The sequence below is a fragment of the Branchiostoma floridae genome, chromosome 12 (genome assembly GCF_000003815.2).
Source record: "Branchiostoma floridae strain S238N-H82 chromosome 12, Bfl_VNyyK, whole genome shotgun sequence".
Taxonomy (NCBI): Eukaryota; Metazoa; Chordata; class Leptocardii; order Amphioxiformes; family Branchiostomatidae; genus Branchiostoma; species Branchiostoma floridae.
The window spans coordinates 8,589,972-8,601,426 of record NC_049990.1 but is presented as its reverse complement, the minus strand read 5'-3'; the positions used below and the strand labels follow the sequence as shown (position 1 = coordinate 8,601,426).

At 41.7% G+C, this 11,455-nt stretch overlaps 1 protein-coding gene across 1 annotated transcript in view; it reads right to left on the bottom strand.

The window, feature by feature from the left end:
• The window catches only part of LOC118426935 (calcium-activated chloride channel regulator 1-like), a 12,755-nt gene extending 1,358 nt beyond the window's left edge, over nucleotides 1–11,397 (bottom strand). The window contains exons 1-13 of the mRNA XM_035836567.1: nucleotides 11,146–11,397; nucleotides 8,450–8,601; nucleotides 7,434–7,576; nucleotides 6,840–7,132; nucleotides 5,895–6,143; nucleotides 5,371–5,495; nucleotides 5,036–5,135; nucleotides 4,377–4,658; nucleotides 3,896–4,120; nucleotides 3,266–3,548; nucleotides 2,736–2,900; nucleotides 2,216–2,449; nucleotides 1,604–1,872 (exon numbers count right to left, since the gene is read on the bottom strand). Coding sequence (XP_035692460.1) covers nucleotides 1,604–1,872; nucleotides 2,216–2,449; nucleotides 2,736–2,900; nucleotides 3,266–3,548; nucleotides 3,896–4,120; nucleotides 4,377–4,658; nucleotides 5,036–5,135; nucleotides 5,371–5,495; nucleotides 5,895–6,143; nucleotides 6,840–7,132; nucleotides 7,434–7,576; nucleotides 8,450–8,601; nucleotides 11,146–11,310 — 2,685 coding nt within the window. The 5' untranslated portion in view covers nucleotides 11,311–11,397. The remainder of the gene's footprint in view (nucleotides 1–1,603; nucleotides 1,873–2,215; nucleotides 2,450–2,735; nucleotides 2,901–3,265; nucleotides 3,549–3,895; nucleotides 4,121–4,376; nucleotides 4,659–5,035; nucleotides 5,136–5,370; nucleotides 5,496–5,894; nucleotides 6,144–6,839; nucleotides 7,133–7,433; nucleotides 7,577–8,449; nucleotides 8,602–11,145) is intronic.
• Between the last annotated feature and the right edge of the window lie 58 nt (nucleotides 11,398–11,455).

Below are 11,455 nucleotides of genomic sequence, written 5' to 3'. Positions count from 1 at the left end.
GTCGGTACTCGGTAGGTTTAGGGAAGACAAAGGTCAAGGTCAATTCTGTCTAGGCTGTGGCGGACGCCATGACCCTAACTGACCCCTCTCATCGTTACCTGGCCATGGTGGAGCGAATTTTAAGGACTATTTCAAACTTTGTTTGCTAAGAGAACGAACTGAAACCAACCGTGTTGCAGAAAAACACGTAGCCAAAGTCGTGCATATTTGTCATAAGCTACTTTATTTGTCAGTATGATTGTAAAACAGCGTATTACTCATGCAGTTACAAGAAGAACATATCAATCATTTAAAATGTATTTCATGAAGAAGCTATCTGGACTAAGAAACGCAAGTGTTAAACGCCAGTCTCTATGGTACCTTTGGAATATTTCAGGTTTCTGTCAAACCAAACTTCTTTCTAGTACTATAGGTATATTTAGATTTGGTGAAAAAGATTTTGATTGGGTTTTCTTGAATCTCATATGATCCTTCATAAATTTGATATTTGACAATGTTTAGAAAATATCAACATTTTATTTTTCAGGTTGAAAACAACGGCGGGAGCAGAGTAGCATCATACTGGTCAGACAATTTCAATGGTTTCTCTACTAATTCTCAAAGAAAATATTATCAATCCATGCAGGATGCCCCAGATAGCTGCAACTTTACAGTGCTCAAATTTCAACATTGAAATAATGTAAGCCCTGTCAATGTCGTCTCAAGTTTTATAATTGTATTTACAAATTGTATGTTGGCAACTTGAAAATATCTTTCCTAATGATTATCTTTGATACTCACGTGTCTAGTAATGTGTATCATCTTTCCAAGTTTGTAACAAAATTAGATTTGACCAACTCAATTATTCTGCTTATCTCAACATTTTTAGCTTAGCATACTTTATCAGCACTGAAGATAGCATCAACACTACAATGCGCTTATGACGTAATTACCTTCCTGAAGATGGTTATTTTGGGGGGCCGTGGGTACATATTTCGACAGTTCCTCTGTCTGCCTATCTGTCTGTGAACAACATACCTCGATAAGTCAAAAATGGATCTTTATAATCTTTGGTATGTCAATAGGTTTGGCAAAATCAAGAAATGATTCCCTGGAACCGTTCTTTTGTACAGCAGCAGGACTTCCGGTTTTGATATCTCGTGATCTGGACAAGCTACCACACGCCCAAGGGCTAAATCATGTTCAAACACGAGATGTCAAAAACCGCCATGCTGCAGTACCATGGAAGGTCGCCGGAGGACCAGAATCTTAAGATTTCTTTGATAAGTCAAGACCTGCCCACTTACCAAATATCATAAATCCATCAATGATTTAACTTCTCAATGTATGCTGTTCGCAAACACCAACAGACGTACGCAGACACAGACCCAAAAACATAACCTTCTCGATGAAGGCAACAAAAACAAAATTACACCTTGTAATTGTATGCCGGATTATATGCTGGATTGTCCCTAGCTATACCCGACGCTGTCTGGGAAGAATTTGTCGACCTAGACTTAGAGCAACAGAACCAGAACACGATGGCGACCAGACATAAAACACAAACTACGGCGCCAACTGCAATACCAATAATGGCCCACGGTATCGAGTCGTTTTCTTTCACTGGCTCAGGGATGTACTCGAGATTTGCCGACACGATGTTGGAGGGGTCTCCGCAGTTGTCTGCTTCGTCGCACATGCGCACGGCGAAGACGAATGTGACGTTGTCGCCTCGGTCTGGCACGAGGATGACGATGGTCTGGGCGGAGCCGGGTTCCGGTGGTGACGTCAGGCTTCCCTGCAGCACTTGCGAATGGTTGATTGAGGCTGAGCCATGAAAGTTGTCTGCGAGTTGACCAAAATGGCGACCGTAACGGACCTCAAAGTAGTGTGCTGTAAAAGAGGATGATATAGATATTGATGATAGTTTTTATTGTGTAACAATTGCATTGGTGACAATGTATGGCAATGCAATGCACAGATAATATAAGATACAATCCAGTAATAATTTTCAAAAGTTCTAGTTTACGACATTAAATATTACTGCATTAGATGCATGTATTTCCAGGCAAAATTAGCAGATAGAAGTGTCTGACTCGATGCTACCATAAGGCTACATTCCTTCCATCAAACCATCTGCCTTTCTTAAGCAATAAGGGACTGAGATACTTCATCTAGAGAAAATGATAGCCATAACAATAAGCAAAACAACTTAAAACAACCATTCTAAACACACCTGGGCCTCCCTGGTCAAAGTCGTCACCCAGCGCTGTCCAACTCAGCATCACGCTTGAGCTGGCGTAGGAAACTTCCATTACCTTGAGGTCATCTACCCGGGACGGCGGCAGCATGTCAGTATTGACACCCCCACTTGGGACCCCCTGAACTTCAAAGACGCCACCTGTTGTCATCCTCTGGAACTGCTCCAACGGTTCTCGATGAACGTTGCCCCCGTTGATATACCCAGTGCCTATAACAAACAAACATCTGTAAAGCATAATCGGCCAGTATGTTTCTCTGTTTACTCATATCAAGGTACACGTACTATAATTACCTTAATCAGAAGGTAATGTTTACGGTATGGGGGGCAGTGTATGTGTTTACGTTTCCTACTGCGTTTGTATATGCGTTATCTAATATCAGGGGAGTGGGGAGAAGACTTAAATGAGACTTTCAAACATGTTGCATATTTCACTGAAAAAGAGAGCAATATCGTCAGTAATGGCCATTTTGGATTTTGAAGAAACTGCACTTACCTGGGTTCATCGGTAGTGCACCGTTGCTGCGTGCACGGTTGATGACGATGTATTCCGCTTCCCCCTTTGTGTTGTCGGCCATAACGGAGACGCCATAACGACCGTCTGCGGTGAAGTTGAAAAAATATCTGGAGTAGATGCCGTCATTCTTCACTGCGTCAGCACCTGAGACAATAAAAGGTAGCCATAATATATTATACTCTGACCCTTAGTCAATGGCAGTTTAATACAAAAGTAACCGGCTTGGTCCATGAATATAAGGAATTATACATCATTGTTGATTATTCTTTTGTTTTATGTCGCTAAATCGTTCTCTCATTCTGTTATCCTTTTTTGGTTTGGCATATTACTTTCCGACCAAGGGACAGTTGTTACCTTGACAAATCATCATTTTGTAAAATCAATTTATTGCTGACCTGTTTACTGTTGGCAGGCTTCACCAAGCACATATTAGTGTAACTAGTGTGATTAAGAAATCTATAAAATTCAAGTCAATTTGCAAATTGAGAGGTATTTCAAAGCGTGCTTACCTGCGCCGTTATCCAGGAGAGTTATCTCCTCCACCTGACCATCGGGGGGTTTCGTGATGAGGACCTTCACGACAGCTCCAATGACAGGCAGATAACCCCTCCGTACCGGAGCGTAGATCTTCTGCGCTGCGAGCTGAGAAGAGGAGTAGTCCAGGGACACAGTACTGACCTGTGCCGTCACCTTGATGGGTTCATTGTCCTTAACGGGGTTTGAGGTGGCAATGATGGTGATATCCTGGTTATCGGGGCCATTGTTGGTGATGTTGTAGGTCCATTTTCCTGGCTGGACGTAAACAACAAGACCAGCAAGTGAGTATGAATATAATGATGATATTCACAAACAAGAGGGTAAAGCCACAATTCAATTGGTGCAAAGTGACGATTTTGATACAAGTTACCACCCCAAAAGGGACAAACCTTGACAATATGTCAGACAATTGTGAAGGAAATTCCACTTTGGTGAAGGTTAACTCATATCATCCACTTGGTAAACCATTAAATACTGTTAATGATTTACTTAGTAGTCCTGTGTATTGGTACAATTCTTGAAGAAGAAATCCAATGCAATCAATCGCCAAGCCATAACAGTCACTGCTTTCGTGTGGACTGGAGTTCGAGATTTCTACATACCGTTGCGGTAGCCGGTATCTCAATTGTGATGGTGTCCGATGTGACGTCATACATCGAGTGCCCTTCGGTGATGACAAGATCCAGCGGCGTCACCATCCTGACCGTAGGACGGAGTCCGTCGAGCCAGGAGAAGGAAAACGTGGTGTTCTCTCCTACACTATTGTCCACGTACAAGTGGTTGGCGTAGGTCTGTCGCCCACTGATGGTCTGCTCTTCGCTTAGGAGCTGTAGAATCATGTTGAATTGCAGCTGTGAATATGATATCTATTGACAATGTACATTATGATCTATAAACCATTGTACGGTATATAGTAAAAAAGACAATGCAGTAAAAGATCAAACGCAATATAAAGCAGTGCCACGTAGTTTCGGAAGTCTTTGCCTCAACAATCATCTTGTCCCAATGTCAAATTACTTCGATTTGGACACGTGAAGTCAGTTACATGTGATAATGGTGGGTGGTTAACCCTTCAGTACTCACATTGACTCCTGTGCTTTCACCAGTTTCTTCAAACGTTGCAGTGAAAGCGTTGTCCAGGGCTATGGAGTCGCCATTCCCGGAGAAGAACGACAGGCCCCCTGTCTCCTCGGCCAGGCTCTCCAGTTTGGCGTCGGCGTTTTGACTGATAGCGACCGTGTCGACGATGATTTCCTTTCTCAGAAGCTCTGGTATCACGTCACTGATATGTGGGGAATCGGTTTCCTCTCCATCAGTAATAAGGAGAATGACGCCTCCTTGCGGCGGTCCTGTGGCCTCCAATGCCTGAAATCAGACGTTCTTATAACATACGAACCTAAACTTTGCAAGGGTTCATCTAATACGTCGATGAAGGTTAGACATCTAGGTAGTAAGATACACCAAATATCATTCCAGGTACCCAAACAACTGTATATGATTTTGGAAACATATTCTGTTTCTTAATTAATTTATATTAGGCGAGTACATTTATTTTATGTATCTATATACATGTATGGTATATATTTCAAACAGAAATATTTTGTGCTTTAAGACTTACAGCTCCTACAAGTTTTGAAAAAATCAATGCATTTAGTCATACGGATATTTGTGAGATTACTTGTATCCATCTTTGTCCTTTACTTTAACAATTCTTGGCGTATGATACAGTTTTCAACTCTTACCTCGATGCCTTTGCGAAGACCACACCCGATGCACGTGCCACCCCTTGCGCTTGTCGGAATTGCGGCAATCAAGTCATTGCGGACAGCATCAGAGTTGACACTGAAAAACAGAGACAGGATTTTACATCGACGATGAGACGCCTCTGTATATAGCTTCTCTATTTTCTTAAACGCTGTATGTATATAGTCTGTTTTACTATAATTAGTGCTTTAAATGGAGAACTGATAATTATGATATCACTTCTATGATGACTAGCACCATACCTATGTCATGATAAAGAATGCAATGCAAACGTATGAACCAGCTACTGTAGATATAAGCTGTCAGATCGTACCTCACTACCGGATGTCTTATTGAAGCTGTGCTGGAAAAGGTGACCACACCCACCGAGGAACCGAATGACACTGTGTTGCGGATGAACCTGGTCGCAACCTGACTCAGCAGGAGGATCGGCTCCCCCTGCGAAAGAGAGGGGACAATGTTTAGGCTAATAACAATGATGATTTACGCTGTGCACGATCTAATCTGACCATATGAATTGTCGATCTGTTTTTTTTAACATCCACAAGCCAATCCGGTCACACTATTGAATTATGAAATTCTACAATTAGCTTTGTTTTATAAGGATATTTGAAATATGTGGTTTGCTCAAATGGGTGATAAATTATGATTTATGAGACTAAACGACTTCCGTACATATAATTAGCATTGTAATTTGACAAAAAACCTTTTTAACACGATGTGCTTACCTCAAAGTCATAATCATTTTTAATACATCATGAGCAAATGGTGCAACCAAAGATTTAAGATACTTTTTATAGCTTGCCAAGCGATTTAAGTTTATCTGTGAATAATTACATCCATGCTTCCCGACACGTCCAACACCAGGACTATCCTGAAGAAGTCGCTCTTCTGCAGCAGGATGAAGTTGGGGTCCGTAGAGTTGACTGCTCGAGGGGGATTGGCACCGCCGGCGAAGTCCTCGTGCTTGTTCATGACGTCCCAGGCGCTCTGGCCTCCGCACACAGAGTTGTGTTTGTTGGGCGCCTCCCGGTTGTGGTAGGACAGTGGATCTCCTTCCGGGTCACTGTGGCAAAAACTGGTCACCTACAAACAAAACACATTCGGGTCACTGTGACAGAAACCGGTCACCTACAAACATAACACATCCGGGTCACTGTAGCAGAACCCGGTCACCTACAAACCTAACACATCCGGGTCAATGAGGCAGAAACCGGTCTCCCACAAACATAACACATCCGGGTCACTGTAGCAGAAACCGGTCACCTACAAACATAACACATCCGGGTCACTGTGGCAGAAACCGGTCACCTACAAACATAACACATCCGGGACACTGTGGTAAAAACCGTCACCTACAAACAAAACACATCCGGGACACTGTGGTAAAAAACGGTCACCTACAAACATAACACACCCGGCGTACGGTAGAAACTAGTCACCGTCTACACTACAAACATAACATTTGATTCTCAATTCCAAACTCTTTTTGACGATCTTATTGTTGGGTGAACCCTTCTTTGAAGAATCCATTAGTCTTGAAAAGAGCCATCTGTGGTGGTAGTAATGATTCCATAAAGGTTAAAGTGCAAAAGAATAGTAACGTTAACGTTTGAAAATTCACCTTTGTGTTTTTGGTATAAATTTGATTAGAAAAGAGTTTGTGAAATGTCACAAAATTTATAACGCCCTTTATCTGCACGCATACATCTTCTAAGATTACTCCAAATCGCATTCTCCCGAAGTTTAAATAGTGTGGCTTTCGGTCCACTTGTGACTCACAGTTGCTAAGAACTGCATGAACATGTAGGACCCGGTCGCGCGGTTTTCACTGAAATGCGGATAAAAGCGACAGTCGTCCTCCGGAAGTCCGGTAGCCGGGTCCACCTGGCAGCGGTTTCCGGTGACGGCATGTTGGGACGCCCCGGCGGTGTAGGCTGAACACCGGACCGGCTGTATCCCCATGGAGGTGGAGACATAGAAGTGTGGGTAGGACCCTCCCAGCGGATCGTCGAACCCGTACTCATCAAATAGACCCCAGCGGAGGTGGGCCCACTCGTGGACAATTGTTTTGCCTGCAAAAAAAAAATTCAAAGGAATTGGTTATATATCCTTCTAGGTCCCCATTCTACGTGCCAATAAGTTTCACGCGTTTTCTACGATAAGAGAAACGTGTTTGACAGATTGGATTGTGCTAAGCTAGCATATTCGACATGCATTGTAGGGTTGCCAAAAATCTCCATTGCGCTAACAGATTTGTGGCTATTAATCGATGGTTTATACATAGATAGTGGGGAATATCAACATATAGCGTACAATGTCAAGTCGTTGTAAGAGGTAACATTATAGCTAATATTATGTGAGAGATTTACGTGCCATAAGAGCCCCAATTGTATTCTCCATATTCCTTGTCCACCACGTATTTTGGGGTGAGGTGCATGTAGTCACCCGCCTCTCCACACCCTCCCTTCTGCTGCACATACGGATTGTCCTCGTACAGAGGGTTCGGTACGTCCACTCTGGAAAAATACAGAGTTGGATATAGATAACATTAATATCAAATGTTCCACAGGGCTGGCCTAGGTACCGGTCTTTCTGCGCTGGTTTGGACCAGTTCAACAAGGAAGGTGGTCAAAGAACATATACGGGACGTATACATGTCCCGATTTGTGTAATTCATGTTACAGTATGATGTTATTGGGGAAGTGGTAGGTATCCTTCAGTCTTGGTGACATATGTCACAAATAGAAATTTTCCATAATGCACTACTGACACGTTATCAAGTCTCTTATCAAATTGCAAATAAGGTCCACATTTGCATTCGTGCAACTGAAATATTTTCAGGGCAAACGAAGGTCGTGGAGCGATTTTAGGACAAGGACAAAGTACAATGTACAAGCATGCACTCAATCAAGTTTAGCCTAAATCAATATTCACACATTCTGGAACAGTCAGTTCAGTTTTAGGTAAACAATGAAATGTGCACAAAAACAGCACACACAACTTACGGACAATGTGGCGTGCAGGCCAAGTGGAATCATCATAATATCTCCCAAAATAATCTGCAGGATGGTTTTATGGTGGCAAAAACTGACAGTTTATGTATTTCCATTATATCCAAGCATTTGTCGGTAATCGTGTCCAAAACTATACAAATTTTCATATTGTTTGGCACTTTACCATGGCAACAATCAATGTAGATCAAAAAGAGGAATGAACTGTACTTATAATCTATTTGACTGCCATTAGGACGAATCCCAGTTTCCGTATATGACCAGCTTGGTACTCCCATCATTATACGCAAGAATATTGTGCAAAATAATTGACATTTTTTTCTCTGAAAGCGTTAAGTGCAAGATGGAGAAGATAATGGTTAAACTTAAGACATCCACCTGATATTAGCCCGTTCAAATGTCTCGGTCCCTGCCGGGAGGTACTCGGATGTCTTCGACCAGGTGTTCGGGATGAGGATCTTGACCTCCTTGATGTACGTGCGGTTGTTGGTGGCGACGTACAGGTGTTGGGACGCCTCGGTGAAGATTTCCTAGTGAAAAAAAGGATTGGATTCGACTTCAGTCAGCATGATTGTGATTCTGCGTTCCAAAATTAAAGCCATTTCGTCGAGTGGCTAGAAATTGAACCAGATATTTCAGTCTCGACGTCTTGGCATAAAAATGAGATAGAATTCGAAATGCTAAAAACTCAGTCATCTGAGTTTCAGACACCCCTAGTCGAACAGCAGGAATATAACGTAATATCAGCCGACTTGTCTGCCAGATCTAAATAACATTACGTGTAAAACAGCCGGTGTTCTCTCTATCATCACGCGATTTTTAGTTATAGCTGATGTTCGCAGGTCCCCGAGCACCGTTCGATGTGATGGGGAAGATGTTAGTTCAACTGGGTAAATTGGCATTTTAACCTTCCAATCTTTTCTCATTAAAGAATTAAGAAATAATGAAGACGTAAAAAAAATTGATAGATGGGCATGAAAGAATTCCAAAATTGATTTTTTTGGACCATATGGATGACGTCATTAGATTTTATTACCCCTTATATTATTTTTTCTACTTGAAAATACAGCACTTTGGTACATACCACTGCAATGGAACTATGTTTGTCATGTGCATAATTATTAGAGCTACAAACTCAAGTTTGCGCAAATTGATATCCTCTAATGATGTCTAGTTATTAGAAAATGATTTTTTATTAGATGAAAACTAATATTTTTTAATTACTACAGATTATTTGTAGATATCAATTTGCACAAACGTGAGTTTGTAGCTTTCATCGCAGTGGTATGTACCCAAGTGTTGTATTTTCTCATAGAAAGAATAATATTAAGGGCAATAACACTTGATGACGTCATCCATATGGTCCCAACAATCAGATTTAGAATTCTTTTATGCCCATCTATCAATATTCGTTATTACGGCTCCGTTCTTTCGTAATTCGTTAATGAGAAATCAATGGAAGGTCAAAATACCAATTAAGCCAGGTGAAATACCTTAAGGTGAAAACGCGCTCGGCAAGTTTTGATTATTTTTATTTCAGAGATTCTCTGGTAAACAGCGACAAGATTGGCAATAAAAACATTATTGCAATGGCGACGATTGTCATTTACAGGAGATGAGCATAAGACAAACGAAACCTGAAAAATAATTGTCTGGGTGTTCTGATAATTCTAATCCTGATCTGCGGGTTCTGAGACAACATCTAGCTTGTATTGGTAATTGAAGAGGGGTATAAAGGGTATAGAGCTACAAAGTACAAACTTGATGTAGTTATGACCCCTTCCTAAAAATAAGGACATTAAATGTTATACTTGTGACGGAACAGCATCTAAAGACATTGTAACAGCTACACACTGTTTTAGAAAACAGGTACACATAAGGAATTCTCTGAGGATTTCAACCACAGAGATAGCAATCTTCTTTGGTTAGAAACCGTCAGTTAGTCTGTACTAACGAGCTCTTGAGTGATGTCTACCTCTTTCTCTTGTCACCAACTTTCTGCAGTAGTCTTTCTGTAATGTGACCGCTCCTCCTTTTTTGACTGGCACAACACTAGTACTATGTTTTTCTTTATGAGTTAGAAGAAAATGTGTGTTTTTCTATAAAACTCAAGGAAATGATGAATTGTGCAAAGTCTACCTATATACAACTTATCAAGTGGTCCATCTGGACAACACCTGTGGCTGACTGTCCAGTTATCTAGGACAAATGCCCGGGGGAGCTTGCATGACCCAAATTCCTGCCATTGAAATTCCTCCGGACTAACTTCTCACATTGCAAACATGCCTGTGGACTGACATTCCTGTGGGAAAAATGCCTGTGCAATTCCTAGAGTTTTTGCAGACTAAACACAATAATATACCATTTGGATCGCCCCTGAGGCGTCGCAGAAAACGGTCGAAACTCTTTGACTGTGACAAACGTACAACTTTCACAACACGGTCGCGTATCTCGTAGAACATTTGGTATGTTTTCTTGTAGGATTAGTTTCTTAAGGAAATGTTTTGTTAAGAATTTCTATGCATCCCATGGCCCATATTTGATTGAATCATAGATATCTGCGAGAAATCGCAACATGGAGATAATATTGCATCAGCCGTCTCTATACATTACATATTAATTTCAATATTGTACCTTGGGGTCGTGGGAAAGCTGCAACCCCCAGTTAGTTGTATTTAACACGGTTTCATAATCAATACTAGATATCAAACACCTGGTCCAAGTCACCTTCTTTTTGGTACCAAAGCATGCTAAATTTGTGTTTCCATACCATGCCCACACCATTATTTCTGGACCTAAGAGGCGAAAGTCCTGGGTATTTTTTTTTTACATTTTGCCCTGACAAGCTGTGGACTTGAGTTTTCAATGGCCGACAGCTTTTCATGTAAGGAAGAGATAAAGACGGTTTGAGCTCCCTAGCAACTTGCTCTGGAACTGCAGGGGTGTTTTTGCCAGTATATTTCAAGTACGATAACTTGAGAAAGGATTTCCATGACATTCACCGATAAAGCCACCAAAAGATTATAGAATCACAAAGTAAGTATCGTATCACTCAAATAGTTAGGCAAACTAACCTTCAGTCTGTCTATGATCCGTGGATCTTCAGGGATATCCTTGTGAATGGCCACCAAGACGTCCGTGTACTCATTGTTTTGGAGTTTGATCTCGTACGGCCGGTTAAAGACGGCATGGGAACACCAGACGAGCGCCAGCAGCAACAGGCAATGTTTCCCGGCCATTTTGCCTGGCAGCCCCACACGGGGATAGAAACTACGTCACCGCAAAGCAAGGACGTTGCGCAAAGTAAACTTGAAAGTGAAAGGTGAAACATTTGCCATGTTCTGGCTTGCCCGATGTACCTACTTGAGAGAGGACTGTCCACAC